The 17,579-nt window shown below is 46.1% G+C and overlaps 1 protein-coding gene across 2 annotated transcripts in view; it reads right to left on the bottom strand.

Annotated features, from left to right (window-relative positions):
* Positions 1 to 15,362, bottom strand: part of OPCML (opioid binding protein/cell adhesion molecule like) — a 1,121,617-nt gene extending 1,106,255 nt beyond the window's left edge. The window contains exon 1 of one of the 2 annotated variants that reach the window (XM_084781321.1): positions 14,912 to 15,362. In XM_084781321.1, coding sequence (XP_084637447.1) covers positions 14,912 to 14,972 — 61 coding nt within the window. In that variant the 5' untranslated portion in view covers positions 14,973 to 15,362. The remainder of the gene's footprint in view (positions 1 to 14,911) is intronic. The other variant, XM_084781324.1, reaches the window with a different exon arrangement.
* Positions 15,363 to 17,579: the final 2,217 nt, after the last annotated feature.

Here is a 17,579-nt window from a genome sequence, read left to right as displayed (position 1 = left end):
GTGTATACATACAGGTATATTTACTTGTGGATAGCATAATATGTCTAAGCATATGGAATGTGTACATGAGCAAAATGTATAAATGTATGTGTGTGCATGTGTATGGGTGTGTGGTAAGTTATGTATGTATGAATGGGAGGGCATTATGTGTGTCTACATATGAGTATATTGTGTGAAGGGGTTGGTCTGAGTAGATACAGGTAGATGGTATTTGTATAGGTGCATAAAGTGTATATGGATGTGTGATGTGTGTGTGTGTGTGAGAGAGAGAGAGAGAGAGAGAGAGAGAGAGAGAGAGAGAGAGAGAGAGAGAACATATAAGCAAGTGGCATGTATGTGCTGTTTGGTAGATGATTTGCATATGCATGAGTATGTGGTAAGGTAGGGTGGTGGCATGTGTTAGTATGAATGAGGATAACGGAGTAGGTGTCATGAGGGTATGAATGTATGTGTGTATATGTGAGCAGTGTGCGTACTTGCATGTGGCAGTTGCTATGTGGTATGTGCATATATGTAAGGGCATTGGAGGAGCTAATGTGTGTGGACAGGTAGGTGGATGGGTGGTGTGAGCGTAAGTTGTAAGGGAGTCTAACTAAGTAGTGTGAACATGAGTCAAAGGTAGTAGTATGTATCTCTAAATGGGTGATGTGTGTGGACGGGTGTAGCTTGCTGAGTGGTGTGTTCATAGATAGCTGGCAGTGTGATACACATGAGTGTGTGTAAATATGGAGGGAGTCTAGCTAGCTGGTGTGTGTCCAGGTGTAAACATGTATGTGACTAAGTGAGTTGGGTATAAACAGATATAAAGGAAAACTGGGTAGACAAGGTGTCCGTGAGTGTGAACAAGTGTGTGGTTAGGTGGGGGGGGGGGTTGTGCATGGTTCTAAAAGGAGCCTGGGTGCCTGGTGTCTGAACAGCTACATCACATGTGTAAATTGGTGGATGATAGGTATAAGAGCATATGTGCACAGGTGGTTAGGAGGGTAGACTGCAAGGCAGGGAGGCCTCAAGCAAAGGCTTGCACAGTAATAGTTGTCCTGAAGTGGATGTCACTTGGAATCTGGCATTCCACCTCAAGACAGGCGGGCTCTGGTGGCTGGTGCTGTTAGGGCTCTATGCTGGGTGACTGGTTCTTCAGTCCCTTCTCAGTCCTGGAAGTCCTCCTGCTTGGGTGGCCTTGGTGCTTCCTAATAAGCAAACTTAATCCTCAAACCCCAAATCTAAAGTACCCTAGATCACAAAAATGTCTAGAATACCAACATTGCACTTCAAGTGGCACCCCACACCTGACCTCCTGTGACAGGCCTCAGTCAAAATTCAGGTGCACTTAACATGTTGCATAAAATTTCCTGTAAACTCTATGTATGTAAAACATAAACCACTCATGGTTAGGGTTTTTCTCTACCCTCATAATCTCATAGCACAAAAGCAAATATTCCAAATTTTAAAATTAAATTAAATTCAGGGCCTTCCTGGCCCCAAGCAAGCATTTTGGTTGAGGAATCCTGAGCCAGTCTTTGGCTGTGAGGCCTTTCCTCATTCCTCCTGTCCTTGTACTGTGGCTAGCCTTCTGCCATCCCATGGACCCTTCAGTCCGTCACTAATGTTCAGTGCAATACAGAAGAGTCTGTAGGGAATCTTAATAAAGTAATTAAGATAGTTCATATGTATTAATTTATTTGAACAAAATAAGTCTAATCGTGGGCCTAAATGAGAGGGCCAGCGCTGGTGAAGCATGCTCTGAACTGGCACTGGGGACACCAGAAGGGCAGGAAAATAGCAAGTGTGTTCTCGGCACTGAAAAACTCAGTCACAGTCTTTCTCTTCCAACTTCTCACTACCCCACCACCCCCAAAATAGCCACAAGAATGGAAAATAAAGAGAAATAGAGAACATAAGATGATTTTATGGGGGGGAAAAGGAGGTTGTAACACACTGTCTTTGGGTTTTTTTCCCTATTCTGAACTCCCCTCCATTGCTTCTGCACTTGAACGAAGGCATAAGACAGGACTATGTTACTGAAATTCTCTTGCCTTCCCAGGCACATAGACTTCAGTGGTCCTTATAGAAAACTAATGGGGTAGAAATGTCAGCTGTTTCTTTAATCCTAAGCTGCAAGCAGATAAATTGTCCAGAAAACCTAACTTCAATCAACTATGCTCAGCCACATCTGATAGGGTTCTAGAAGCTTCCGCTACTTTGACAAGGCTTGACCACATCCACAGTCTGCAATGCATGGAGATGGAGACTGCATATGGGAGACTGAGCAATTAAAAACCAAACTGTAAAGTATAGTGCAGAGTTGATACTCTCCCAGAAAATCTAAGCCAGGAGACATTGTCGTTCCAAAGAGGACCAATAGCGGGTGCACATCTGATGCTAGCCAAGACTGGCCTAAGTGTGTAGTTAGGGTATATGGGCTCTACTCATCTCCAGGTACCCAGACCACAGCCAAGGCCTACAGAAGACTGCTGCCCACCAGACAGTGCTGTGACATGGGGTCTCACTTAAACCAATATGCCAGGGTCCTTTTCGGAACTGTGGGAGGCCAAGACTACTAACCAACATACTGGATTTAGGGCAGAGAGCAAGGCAGATGCACAGTTCCATAAATGACCCCATTTCTGTTCTTACCTGAACCATTCTCACTGCAGACTCAAGCTAGTCATAACATAGAAGAGGTCACGAGGACCCGAGATACTGGGTGGTCTCCTGTGGGCTTGAGCAGAAAGGAATTCAATCTCTGGGATGTGTTAATCAACCTATACGTGGTGGAATGGATCAGCACCCTCTGTAGCATATACCCAGGACATCTGAAATGTTTTCAACTTTCCAAAAGATTCCTATCTCCCTTGACTCCTCTTTGGACTTTTGCTTTCAGTGAGGATGACAAGCCCAGCCTGGAACTTAGCCACAGGGTAGGTCTAGCTTGACATTAGCCTGTAAGTCAGAGCCCTTTTATACCCAGGCCATGCCTCTCATTTTCACAAATGGCCAAGTCCCCATTCTCTGGTAAGGTCCAAGTAGTTCAGCTGAGAAAACAGAAAATACTTTACAGTGGTCTCCATGGGAACAGAAGCAAACCAAACCCATTTCAGGCCTACAAAAGAGACATCAGGCATTCCTCCACCATGCTGCCTGCTTCAGAACCAGAGTGAATGTCACACTTCCAGTTCCAACCAGTTTCCACCACTGCCATAGAAAATCAGAGAAAGAGAGACAGATTCCCAGACGTCACTGACTTAGCCAAGATACATAAGATGTGGCTACCAGGAACTGCAGAGAGATGAGGCTTTTCTGGGTACAGTTGATATTACCCCATTATTTCATGCTGAGAAGTAAGCACCTTGGAGACCTTAAAGCATTTACCTAAGTTCACTAGCTTTATATAAAAAGGAGTAATAAAGCCAAAGGCCATGACAGGACATACTGTGTCAGCACTCCCATAAGATGGGCACAGGATAATTAATCATCTGCTTTAAATAAAGATTATTTAAGTGGCAGAAGGGAGCAACAGTTGTCTGGGTCATCACCATCAGTGGATGAATCCTTCAGATATTATGTGCATAAGCTGACATCAGTTGTTAGTGCCCATGTTCTTCCCAGACACCATGGGGCCATCGAGAAAATGTGGATGCAGAATCTCAAAAGCTCAGTAGTAGTTTTTCATCATTCCTTCCCATCTGGACTTCACCCAAAGAGGCAACCAGCCCAGTGCCAAGTGAGACTGGGAACCATCCTCTCCATGGGATAAAGCCAGGGGACTCCTAAGGAAACCCCAGTTTCTCTTGTAGCCTGCAAGCTAATGGGCTATTTCCATCTGCCATGCTCTTCCAGCATTCCCCTCCTCTCACTGAAGAATACGGGAAATCCCTTGGCACTGGTCTGTTCAGAAGAACCCATTTGGCTTGTTCAGAGTAGCCTCAGGCTTCCTTAAGCCTGTCAATGTAGAAATGGTAATGCCCTTAGGGGTTGTGCCTCATCACCATGGTGTCTCATCCTCCCATCCAATCCCTTCTGGCATGCTTCAGAATTTGAACACTTGTTTCTCATTCTGCATTTACCCACAACTCCTTGCAGCTATCATCTTCACATGCCTGCTTCCCCTTGGCTGATTGGGAAGGTGATGGTGAGAACGGAAAGGGAAGAAGATTGGCTCTTTCGCTTGTTCAGTTATAGACCAGGTAGGATCCATCTGCATGTGAAGTGTGTGTACGTGTGCGTCTACCGTGAATCATTAGCACAGAAGCCACAGGATTCTCAGTACAAATTTTTCTCTTGGTTTAGTACAGTTCTGATGCCAAACACATTTTTTAAAGAGATGTTGTGATAGCGTAGTGATGATAAAAGCCAGCAGCTGTCATAGTGTGTAGACCAAGCAGGTTAACACAAATCTTGTGTCTTTGCATTATACTACCCTAAGCGTATACTTCCCTTTACCAAGGAGCCATGCATTTCTAGTCATCTCCCAGTTCAAATGCAAGGGTCATTATTCTACAGGAAACCAGGCTTCTGCTGTGCTTCTTGCCCAAGACCCAGGACCCTAATCCTTGGGTTTTTCCATTGAATTAACTTGTCCCATAGTGTTTCATCCGGGCACTAGCATGAGTAAGAACAAAGAATGGAGTAGCCACAGTTAAGGGAGTATCTTTGAACAGATTATCAATTTAAGAGGTGAGTCTTAGATTTGCTCTCTGCTGTCAGACAGGAACGACTCCAAACAGAGCACAAGATCTATTTTCCACAGAGCCCTTACTTACTATCTGACTATGTGACTTTATAGAAGATTCTCAGCCTCCCTTTACCTCAGTGAAGGGACAGACTAGACAGTCTCTAAGGTCCCTTTCCAAAGGCCTAAGAATGTTTTCAGGAAGCTATGGATACCATGCTCTGCTCAGAAGGTCCCTGGCATGGGCAGCCTGGAAGAAGGCTACTCATACTCTGATATCATCATAATGATGTTGTATAGCTTAGTTAGAGTGTGCATAGCCACTCAGGGGTCCGATGAAAGCTCCTCTAATCACAGTCTGGATTCTACCAGAGGAAAAGCTAAGATGGAATACAATAGATAAGACAACCAGAACTTTGTCATCTCTTATATATTCAGAAGTCTGGGGACACACTGGACTTTATGGATATGAGTTAAGGGCTGAAATTGGTATGCTTCTAGGAAGGGTGGAGTTCCAAACACCACCTATTCCTGTTTGTTTCTCTGTTCCCTACAGGACCTCTATGTTTTATGGCAAGACCATACATCAGCTGAGAGAGGGCCCATGCCAGGGCACTGATAGTAGCCTTACAGGTGCCAAGGGCTATGGTGCTGACCATGGGTTTACTATTAGAATCAGGCTCCACACGCTCTGTAAGTCACCCATGATATTTCTTTAAAGACTGGAAGTTTCATGCCTGGCTTCTGATCAACTCTCCCCGAGGCCTAAGATATGGCTACTCTTGTATGAGATGTGTCAATGGCCTCGTAACTGCAATATCCATCCTCAATCAATCCTGCCCTCTGCAACAGGAATGAGACTGAAGGATATAAACCAAGATCCACACTCCATCACATGAGTCATATCAGTCACGGTCTATCACTTCTAGAATTAAAACCAAAATGGCCTTCAGAAACTATTTTCATTTTCTGACCCTTGTGGAAGGGACTGAGGTGGCATAATGAACCCCTAGGTTTTCTGCTGAGGTCCTGCAAGGACCAGAAGACTAACCAGGCCAGTTTATGGTTGTTTTTTGTTTTTTGTTTTGTTTTTTTGTTTTTTGTTTGTTTGTTTGTTTGTTTATGATGCTGGTATAGATCTCCAGCATTGGCCAAGATGGCTGAGGTTGGACATGTTGGCGGGCTGTGTGTCAGCAACAAAATGGCTGACATTGGTTGTCTGGGGAATCCAAAAGTAAACAGTGATGTAATCTGTTACATAACTATTTCTGGAAGGACGCCACCTTTATGTAGGTTTTATATAAGTATAGCTCTCAGGTCAGAAGTTAGAGCATTGGCCTTTGCCTCCATCTTCACCAGTCTTTCTGTGTGTATCTGCCTGTAGATATGAACGTGTATTTCCTTGTAGCTTGCGTGCCAGTCTGCCTATGCCTATGTGAGCCTGTGTGCTAATGCATGCCTGCCTCAAGGCCTGTGAACTGATGGTTAATGTATGTCGTTTCTTGCCACGACTCAAAATTTCTGCATCATCTTGCCCTCTCTTGGCCCTTCCCCACTCTTGGCATAGAGCTTGGACCTCACAGGCACCCTGTGTGTTCTGTCTGTGCTACTTGTCTTAGTCACTCTTATATTGCAATGAAGATATGTCATGACCAAGGCAGCGTATAAGACAAAGTATTTAACTGGGGCTTGCTTGCAGTGTCACATGGTTAGTCCATGATCATTATGGCAAGGGCCACAGCAGGCAGGCAGGTACTGAGGGAGCAGCTGATCTACAAGTGCACAATAGAAAGCGAGCAAGTTTGGGCTTAGGACTGGCGTTTGAAACCTTGAGCCCCCACCCCCCTACACACTCAGTGACACACCTTTCCAATGAGACCACAACTCCTAATCCCTCTTAAACCGGCTACCAACTGAGAGCCAAACATTCAAATAGGAGCCTATAGGGGACATTCTTATTCAAATCAACACACAGCCCCTTCCCTTCCCTGTGCCTTAGAACATCTCTGTTCCTTGCCTTTTCAGGTCTTTACTCAGTTGTCACTGTCACAGAGCTTGCTGGTAAGATCATCTCTCCTTATAGGCAATCATGGAAGTGTATCCCCCACCCTCATCCTTGTCTGGGTTGTGATTTCACAATCATATAGGTGTTGGTTTGAAACATGTGTGTCTCTTGCTCCAAGCATTCTAGTCAAGCACCAAAAGCATTGGGCTACAAACCCAGATGAACCATAACTGTTTTAGTTTAAACATTTGCCCCATAGTAATCACTGAGTGAGTTAATAATATAGCTAAGAAATGAATGTTCTTAGCACTGTGAAGCATCCACAGATTGACAGAACAAGACCTCTGTCACCCAGAGCCCAACAACCGTGATGTGACGGCACTGGCAAACAGACGAAACTATGAAAATGACTACATACAAAAACAATACAACCTTACAACTCTTCTATCTTGCTGTGCCCAGTTTTACCTTCCCCATAGGAATGACAACCTGTTGGAGCACCACTTGGTCATGTGTAATTCCCCCTACTCCCACCTCCCCACCCCATTCCACCCACCTGCATTTCTATATCCGTAGTCCAACATTTTACATCTTGGTCTTGTGAATGACAAAATCCCTTCTTGTATTATTGCAGTTCTCAGTTATTAGCACAGGGGCATGGCTCTAAATTTCAAGTAACTGAGGTCCTTCTAACAGATGCCTTGGCTAAATATGCTGACTCATTTCAGTTTTGGCCAATAGCCAGTTCAGGACCCCATCCATGTTTACAGAATACATCATATTTTCAGGCGTGTCTGTTGAGATGTTACTAGTTTCACAACTTTGCAGTGTGAACACTGAGCTGTGATTTTGTCTGGGTGGCGGATGCCAGTGCGGACTGATGTGCATGAGCCTTGAATGACAACTCATACCAGAGCATCCTCTAGGCATCTCCACTTTGCCACTAGCCAAACCATTCCCAAGCCTCGTGCCCACTCTACAAATGAGTGAACTGTTAGCCAGTACAACTCAGGGCCACAAATGTTTTTGAAAGTTCAGGGAGGGATAGGTCAAAAGGATATGCAGAGCAATATGACACCTAATACTGCTTTGAGTTTAGCTATCGCCTCATTCATGGCCCAATTTTTCAACTACTCATTCTCTCACCCAGGAAACATTCTGAGCGCTTACTCTCTGCCACTTTGATAGAGAATGAGGTGGTGATGGAGAACAGAGTGCTGCAGCTTTACAGGCCACAGCATGTTGAAGAAAGAGAGACATAAACTCACAATGTTGGAAAGAGGAGCCTGGTACTGGGAACTTGCATAGTAAACAAGGCCTAGTCTACCTTAAAGCATCAAGAAGGTTCTTTTGGGAAAGTAATACTTTGCCAAACTCTGAAACAAGAAAAAGATGTTTAATGGAAATATATATTTCATATATATATATATATGAAAATCAGAACTTCTATGCTTGAGTAGAGCCTTTGAAGATGGAAGAAAAAAAAGCTTTTTCTGAAGAATTAAGATGGGCCAGAATGACCAAAGCCAAGGGCCGGAGAGGAAGGAAGAGGGTATGAAACATAAAAGGAAGCAGGGAGCAGGACCAGATAGCAGCCTTGTAGGATTTGTCTAATTTTAAGGGTTTTCCCCCCTGTAAACTCCACACAATTGGAAGTCCATACACTCCAGTGATATCTCACAGTCTTTTGCTAAACAACAAATAAAAGCAAAGGTAAATTTCCCAGACAACTCATAAAGCATATGACAATTATTCTCTTTACTGAGTTCATTAGTAAACTGTGCAGTAAAACAGCATTATAAATTTGCCACACACACACACACACACACACACACACACACACACACACACACACACAAAACCAACAAAAAAAACCCCACAAGAGTTCAAGAATAGACACTCAGACCATTTCAGAGTCTCTGTCCCTTGAAATGACCAATATTCTGGTTTTTCTAGACCTTGGGCTTCAGTGCTCTATTCAAGTGTCACTTATCATTTCCCAGGAACATGCAAGCAGCCATTCCAATCAATGGCCTGTGTCCTGATGCATCGATTCATCTCGGCCTTTCCAGGGGTCTCTCGGCACAGTGTCCCTGCTTGTTAAAGGCAATGTGCTGCCTCATAATGATAATGCTTTGCACTTTCCCAGCACATTGCCCAGGGGTGTCTCAAAGCATTTTGCAAACATTTAATTAAGTTAGTTTAGTGGCTGCAGGGGAGTCCCAGCCTCTGGGCACCAAGAGTTCTGGGTAGGAGAGGACCTTGAGAGACAAGTGGAAGTTTTGCCTCTGGTGCCCACTAGCTTTGGGGTTCAGAAGAGCATGGGTGGCTGTACATCGAGTTTCTACATTGCCCAGGAAGCATTCACACATGAATGGCCATGTATAACAGGCTCTTGCCATGTGCCAATAGGAACAGTCCCAAGGCCAAAGGCTTCAGTTGGTGTTCTAGGAAGGGCAAAGCCATGCCACAAGAGGCAGATGGGCTTGCTTTCTGTGAGGAGCCGTGGCTAAGACTGTGAGAGCAGTTAAACTAAGCCTTCCTGTGAGTGTGTGCATGTTTGCATATGTGTGCATGGTTTCTGCAGAAGAGTGACTTTGTGATTGCTAGAGGATGATGAAGCGCTCACAGTGATGTGTGTGCTTGCACACCTACAGGGAAGTAACCACAGTAGGTTAGAGTTTCCTCTAGGTTAGAATTTCCCTCTGCCCACTCCCAGAGTTGCAATCATGGGCTTCTGAATGATCCGAGGTCCAGCTACTGGAACTGTGTCTGTTCCTATCATATCACCCCACCCGAAGCAAGGCACAGTCAATTAAGGCTTTGCAAAATCAGTAGCACATTCTAAGGCTCGGGCTACTGACCCTGGCATCAATGGAAAGAACAGATAGCCTCAAGACCTAGAACTACCCTGAGAGGTCACCATCAGGAGTGGGACAGCAGAGCAAAGCCATCCCAAGGTGACACCAGCCTGCTCAGCCTCCGTGTCTGGATGGTTTCCTCAACATCCAAAAGTGCTAATACCCACTATTCCTGACAGCTGGGCTTGTCAGCAGCCACAGGCCATCTGTGGACTGACACTTGAGTTCAGTGACAGGAAGAGTGGGTCGGTTTCTATCTGCCCCCCTCTCTCCAGCTGCAGGCAGCTGCAGATGGATGGCAACCATCCACATGCCGGACAGGACAGCAGGTTGAGGGACCCCAAGTCAGGGAGCCAAGGTGAGGAAAGGCAAGCCCACAGGCTGAGAAGAGCCACAAGCGCATGGTGCTCCGAGACTGTGCTGCTGAAACATCCACCTGTTCAAAGCTGCTGAATAATTCCTCGTACCCTGCTCATCACCAAAAACATTGCAAAGCAGCCCTTTCAGAGAGTAAAGACCTGTGCACGCCACCAGCTTTACACAGCAGAGAAACCTAACCCCAAGTCAGTATACCTCTTCCCTGGGGTCAAAAAGAAGGAAAAAGGAAAAGGACTTCATAGTTTGGTGTGTTTGTGGTTTTGAAGCTGGAGGGTGTCTTAATTCATCAGATCCTACATAAAGCATTGTTGAATAAAGGAATGGGGGGATTGTATTCTGCTCATTTTTGTCACCATGGTAAAGACATACAGGAGTGAGTACAGTTCCATCTTGTCTTCCTCCTTCTTCAACAGTGAGGACCACTGTTTTCTAGTCACTTACATATGAGCATCCTTCTCCCTTTGCTGTGTTGTCAGAGGCTGGGATGAGTTCTATTATGATAACAGTTCTTACGTTTTCCTTGCTAGCATCTAATCTAGGTTTTTGGGAGTTCCTCTACTAGGAAACAAGAGGCATACATAACTGGAATCCATTCTACAGACTGGCAAGTTGAGGCCAGGGGAATACCTTGAGCCAACGCCATGTACTCTAAGAGGCTCTGAGACAAACCTTGTCACTTCTCAGCTTTTAGCATTGCACAGGGGCTGGCATGGAGATCCATTGAGAGAGAAACTGCCTACTGAAGCCCTGGCCCATGCAGCTCACATGCAAAGCTAAAGCTGTGAGCATAGGTGTGCTTTCCGGTGGCTGACAAAGGAGATGCAGATGCTGGAATGACTAGACAACAGGTGCAAGCAGGTGTGAGCGACTTAAAGCATCTCCTAAGTGTTCCAGTCTCTAGGGCTGGGGCTGAGGGAGGCAGATAAGACTGGAGCAATACACAGGAACCTCAGCCCATCTGGGACCATCAATTGATCTCATGCCGCCCAGCTCCAGACCACTAAAAAGACAGGTAATATCTGTCTTCTTCTAAGTGCCTGCTATTGTCACTGGCCAGTGCTGAATGACAACAAGATGTGGGCTGACCTTATTAATATGCCAATCATTTAAAGGGATTGAAAACCACGTGATAGCTGGGGCAGGAAGGAGGTATTGGCAAGAGGGTGATAAAGCCTTTCACTAATCAGATGTCTAGACCTTGGTCCTAACTTTTAGTAGATCTGGGGCTGACACTCTCCTGCTTCGTTCCACTCACACAGGAAAACAGCCTTCCAGGCTTCTCAACACTGGGAGGGAGTGAGGACAGAAGTCATCAAAATTGCCTAAAAGTTCCTCATGCCTTTTCTCAGTCCAAAGAGCCAAGAGCCAAGTAAAATATACAAAGAAGAAAGGGACCTGCAAAAGAGGAGGACATCTTAAGCCGCTGGGAATTTTCCTGCCAAATCCAAGGCTTTCTGACAGCCGATGACTAGAAGCCTGTTTAAGATGTGACAGGTCACAAACTCAGGTTCACGGATATGTGTACACCTGTGTTGACAGCAAGTCCCCGCTCAGTGCATGGGAGAGAAGAAGACCCTTGACTACCTAGGGGTAGAGGGGGTACACAGGAGTAAAGGTCTACACAGCGGAAAATTAGGCTTTCCCTCAGTGACTTAAGACTATAGTTCTTAAAGCTTACCCCTCCCCCAACCCTGTTGCATGGCCATGGTGCCCTTCTCAGAGCTAAGACAGGAAGATGGAAGATGAATTTTCACCCAAATGCTGCATTCCATGGACAATGGTTTTGAACTAAAGAAATGGGACTGGAAGTCATCAGAAGGACCTGGGATGCTCAGTGTTTATCAATGCTCTTATCTAAGATGGGCTTCTCATGTTGGTCCGAGCTCTTCTCCCTAGGTGGTTTTGGTGCAATGATCCAGCAGGTTTAAGGTCCTGTTCCTTCCTGTTCCTTCATCCTACTTATCTTCCCATCAGTCCACAGATTCAAGGTCATAAAGACTCCTTGGACTGATGATGTGGCTCAACGGGAAAACATTTGCCTATCAGGGGCCTAGGTTTCCACGCTGTGCATGCATGTACATGTGCACACATACACATACATAGACACACACACATACACACACCCCAAAATCTTCTTATCATAACCCCTAATGTCTCCTTCTACCTAGGACAACCAACTCAGCCCTTCATTCTCAGGATGCCCAGGGTCTCAGAACTGTGCATCTTAGCATGACATACTGTCAACCACATCCCCTCCCCTGTCCTGTCTTGGATGTGAGCTCAACAGTCTGCCCCTTGCAACTGTCTTTCAGCCCTAGAGATTCTGCCTAGGAAAACAATTTATGAACATCAGTCTCTCCTGGGAAGTACCAGGCAACAACAGCATTAACCTGAAAATGATTCTGAGTTGAAAAGGTGTTTTTTTTTCCCCTCAAAGAAATAAGAAGCTACAGAATGCTATAGGATGGAGGCCTAACCAGGTCAAGGTTTCGTTGAACACATTAGCCTGGTTTTACATGCTGAAAGAGTAAATGGCTAACGAGCTGGTGTTAACCTCTTGGGAAGGAAAGCAGGATCTGAAACAAAGAAAAAACAAAACAAAACAAAAGTCTGAAGACAGTGAAGTAAGTAAAGGAAATGAGAAGAGAGGACCCACAGGACTTCCGGTGCAGCTAGGTTCCGGCTTCAGATCCTGCTGAAGGCCTTGGGTGTGTTCTTCCCCTTCGGTCCACTTACACCAACTTTTCTTCCTCCCTATTCCAGATCCCTCAGGTCAGAGCATCCCTCAGCACAGGTAACAGAACGTGCCTACTGGTGCAAAGGCAACCCTAATCCCATGTCCATCTTGCTCTCTCAAATAACTGCAGCTGGCCTCTCACCCTTACCCTCACACCCAGGGTTCAAGAACTGAGGTGCAGGCCCCACTCATGAAGCTGCTGTAAGCCAGGACTTGCTGCTCCCCCAAGCACAGGCAAGCTGTGCTTTAGGGTACTAGGATATCCCTAGAGAAAAGTCTCACCCCATTTCCAGTTTCCTTTAAGGTATACTGTGTCACAGGGCTCACTCACTCTCTGGCCTTAGGACAGCCACGAGGGACACAGAGACCCTGCTTAGTATGTCCTTCCCCCATCCTTCTCACCCCTTTCTCAAGAAGACCCTAATCCAGGGCCCCAGATGCACAGTGGAAGGAGTGATTAGCCTGTGGTAAGCTTCCTGGACTCTTGGGAAAGTTCATCTTTTCACAGTGGGCCAGAAGCGCCCACCTGGCTCCCTCTATCAGTCTCAAGCAGGTACTGTGCCTTGGATTCTGCCTGTGGTCTTCTCCACTCCCCCTGGTACACTAGAGACCCCAGAAGAGGAAAAGGGACACCCTCCCTTCTCCAAACATGCCAGTCCCAAAAGACATCTGGGAACTTGGTTTTCAGAAGCCATCTCTTCTCAGAAAAGTACAATCCAAAACTTGGTGGTGGTGGTGGGGGGGTTATAAAATTTCCAAATTAATTAAAATTTATTTAATATCTATAGTGATACCACATTATACATTAAATATCTTTTCATTTAAAAAATTCAACCCTCTTTTCTCTTCCATAAAAGTTTAAATTTTTTTTCTAATTTCCTCTGGTAGCTCAGAAGTACTTTTAGGAATTGTGTTTAAAAGAAAGGAGGGGGGGGGGGAGGACCTGACCAAGGGATTCTGAATACAAAATGAAAAACTATGTGCTTTACCTGTGATTGTGAGGGTTAAGAATTCTAGCATCCTTGTCTGTAGATATGTAAGGGAATTTAGGTCCAAGCTAATGTTTAACGGAAAACATGTATCTCAATTTGCAACAAGAGAAAAAAAAATAAAAGAAAGGAAGAAATGCCCCTACCGGGTGAGCTTTAGTGTGTTAGACCAAGAGACCCTTTGATGCTGCCTAAAATGTTGGCAAGCCTTCCCAGCCCCTTCAGCATTGTGTGAAAGATGCCTGCGGGCATGGTCCTTTGCTTGCAGAGGGCTCCAATGCAATTACCAACCCTATTAAGATGTACTGGATTCTGCTCGGAGTCTAGCAGGCTGACTGGGGAGGGTTGCGGCATCCTACCTGGGTCACTGCAGATTTGTTTTCCCCAAACAAGTAAGTGCTATGAGAAGGTAGGGAGGGACTCTCACAATCCTAGATTCCCGAACCTTCCTGGGGCTTGGACTGATCATCAATTCGGTTAGTGAAAATATATGTCTCTGGTGTCATTTCAAGAGTAGGGAGGAGAAAGTGGGAGATTTTTGGATTTCAAAAACACAATCTGCCCATTTGGTGGAAGGATAAAGAAAGGACAAGAGGTGCTAGAAGGATTGTGTGAAGACCAAAAATAAAAAAATAAAAATTTAAAAATGCAGTAGTGAATTCATAAAAGGATAAGAAGGCATACAGGGAGGTAGGGACTGAAGTGAAAATAGAAAGGAAGGTTCAGAAGGAAGGAAAAGAAAGGAGAGGAGAGAAGAGGAGAGAGCTTTGGGAAGAGAGAAAAGACAGGAAGGAGGAAAGAAGAAAAAAAACAGGAAACAGAAACGCAGAGATCTACAGGGATTCAGAAAAACATAGACCAGTACTGAGCTGGGACAGATGCCAGTCGGTGCTGCAGGTCCCAACAGCAGCACAGAAAGGCTTTTGCACCCCGGAGTTTAAGCCCCTCTTCTGCCACCCCTGGGACCACAGCTGGCCATTGCCAGCTGTGCCTTTCACAGAACCAGCAGCGCCTTGCAGCACGTTGCAGATCTCGAACCCAGTTCCCCCAGAAGGGAGCAAATCTCGTGCTGTGGGCATCTGTCTGCCGCTGAGCCAGCTTACTAGGGAGTGTGTGTGCTTGGATGCGTGCACACCGCAAGCCTACCTTCACTCACATACCTCTTGCACTCCCTCTTTTCCTCCTTCCTCCTTCCCCCTTCCCCGTCTGCCCTAGCAGCGTGCGCACCGCACCATCGCCCAGAGAGAGAAAACACCCTCCTTTGCTGGGTACCTGGGATGAAGAGCAGGGCAGTGGTGGCCGAGAAAACGATCCAGTAGGCGGGATGGTACATCTCGAGGCTGTGGCGCACGGCGGGCCGGCTAGGTCCTGGTGCTGCTGCTGCTGCTGCTACCGAGGCTGCTTCCTCTGTGCTGAATTCTGAGCAGGTTTAAATCCAATGTTTGCAAAGGGAGGGAGAGAGCAGAAGAGAGAGAGAGCAGAGAGCGCACGCGAGATGGGAGCAGGCAGACAGCGTCTCTGATTTTTTTTTTCTTGCACATACACACAACTGGTAAGAATCATCAGCACCAATCTTCACTGGGCACACAGCAGACCACCTCCAAGGCACACATTGGCTCCACTCTCCTGAACGGCACCGGGAGACTTTCCTGTTGGGAAGGCTCCACTCCAAGGGGAGTTAAAGCCTGTCCCTTGCGCACCCCCTCACCGCACAGCAGTACTGCTGGGATCTGTGTGAGTATGCCAGTGTGTCTCGCATGGGCACACCCGCTCCTGGGTGGGCAGCGGGAGGGGTCTGATGCCCTTCCCTAGATCTTACACAGCCCAAGCAGGGCTCAGGACACAAGAAAGAAGAAAAGACTGCTTCCTGACAGAAATTGACTAATGTCCATGCCAAGGTCTTGTCTTCCCTCCTTCCTGGTCTCCAGGCCAGAATGCAGCCAGACCTGCAAGCCAGGGAGAGCTCAGACACTGGTCAAATGCACCATGTCCCACCAAAAGCCAGCAAGAGTACTTGAAAGCAGCACAGCTTCCAAAGTGGAAGATGAACATGTTCAGGATTTTTCTCACCAAAGATAGAAGGACTTGGCCACACACAATTAGAGCACCCAGCAATTCTACCAAGACAAAACCGAAACAATTGCTGTGATCCCAGAACACTTAGTCAGAGACATCCAGATTAGATCTCAAGATAGCAGAAACGTGCAAAGGTCCTCGGAAAGAGAAGGGTCACCATGATGCCTGTGGCATTGACCTCCCCACCCCCCTCCTCTCTCTATATATATATATGTGTGTGTGTGTGTGTGTGTGTGTGTGTGTGTGTTATATGTTATATATATATGTACATATATATATTATATATATTCCTTTCTTTATCATGGTCCAGTTTGTGTCTGTTCAATGACAGTACGACAGTTTATAGGAACCATAATTCTGCGTCTCAGAGTGCAGCCAACACATCTACTCTAGACGCCCTCCCCGGAATGTGAGTGGCACACATGCTGCCTGTACTTCGAGGATGGGCAGTGAGAACAGCACTGGATAAAACAGAGGTTCCCGGAGAGAATGATTCTGTTACCAGGTGCTCTCTGAGGTCCCCCAGGTCTGCTGGGATTCACTCCCTCCCCAGCTCTGTGCATGTGCTCCACTTCTTATGTCTGAGTGACTTTCCAGGTGACACGCTTCCTTCCTCCCTGGTTGCTTTGTGATGCATTCCCAACACCTCCTATGGGACAGGGATGTACAGGTATTATTTAGCTGTCCCCAACAGCGTCCTGCCCCATAGACATCACTACCCTAGAATTTCAGTTCACCAAGGACCTGTGACTTGAGAAGCATTCCATAGCTGAGGGGTCCAGACCCAAACCTGGGTCTGTGCTTCCATGAAACCAGCTTCAGTGAAGTAGAGGGGTGCACACAGCCCATTTGCATCTAACAGGACTTCACGCTTTCTAGAAAATAAGATGTCAGTCTCTAAGCAAGTGGAACAATTGATCATGCCCACCCACCCACCCCCTTATAAACACAACAATTAATAGCATCATCACCAAGAACTTAGGAAGTTCTTGCTTCATATTTTTTTTTTAAAAGTGCTTTTCTAAGACTGGGTCTAGGAAGACCATTGTTTGTTCTTATCTGCAAAAATCCGAATAATGTATCTGAAGATTGCTCTAGAATAAAGGAAACGGTGCATTAGTGAATGTATATAGAAGATAATAGGGTACATATACCTTGCATAGTAAAGCTGTTTTCCATCCAGCAGGCAGTTGGAAAGCCTGTCACCCACAAGCAGACCAATCAATCTATGGAGCTCTGAAGGAAAGTATCAGGCTAAAGTCCTGAAGCAGTGTCGCTAGTGGAGTCCTCCAACGCACACAGAAGCCCCAAGGACGGGGAGAAATCAGATAGGCCACAGAAAGGAAACGGATGGCACAAGGCTGGGGGCTGTGGCTGGCAGCCATACACAAGAGGCCTTTAGGAAAACAAAGAAAGGTGCTGGAGGTGGGGGTGCGGTGCAGGGAGGAGAGGAAATTCACGAGAAAAAAAATGAGAAAGACCTGCAATTTGGGGATTCTTTATGATGCCTCGAAAGTGTTAGTTTCCTTTTGAAGAAAGAGTGACTATGAATGAGGGGAATTCCTTTATGGAAGTGTTCTGGGGGGAAATGTGGACTGTTTTCATCTTAGCAGACACAGAAGAGGTCTGATGGTAGACTGTGGTAAGCGGAGAAGAGGAAAGCTGGAGCCCTGATGTGGTATTGAAGGCTTAGTCTGTTTGGGTGACTCATTAACCCCCGGTTAGCCAAGGGCCTTAGATATGGCATCACAATTAATCCTCGACCTAAAGGAGAGAGAAAGCAACCGAGATTTAGAGACGGTCAATAAGTTATCGAAGGCCACAGCTAGTGTGTGATACAGCCCACATTCAAGCCTACGTTCTT

This window comes from Acomys minous, assembly GCF_964271855.1.
Source record: "Acomys minous genome assembly, chromosome: 5".
In the NCBI taxonomy this organism is placed as follows: domain Eukaryota; kingdom Metazoa; phylum Chordata; class Mammalia; order Rodentia; family Muridae; genus Acomys; species Acomys minous.
This window is presented reverse-complemented; position numbering and strand designations above follow the sequence as displayed.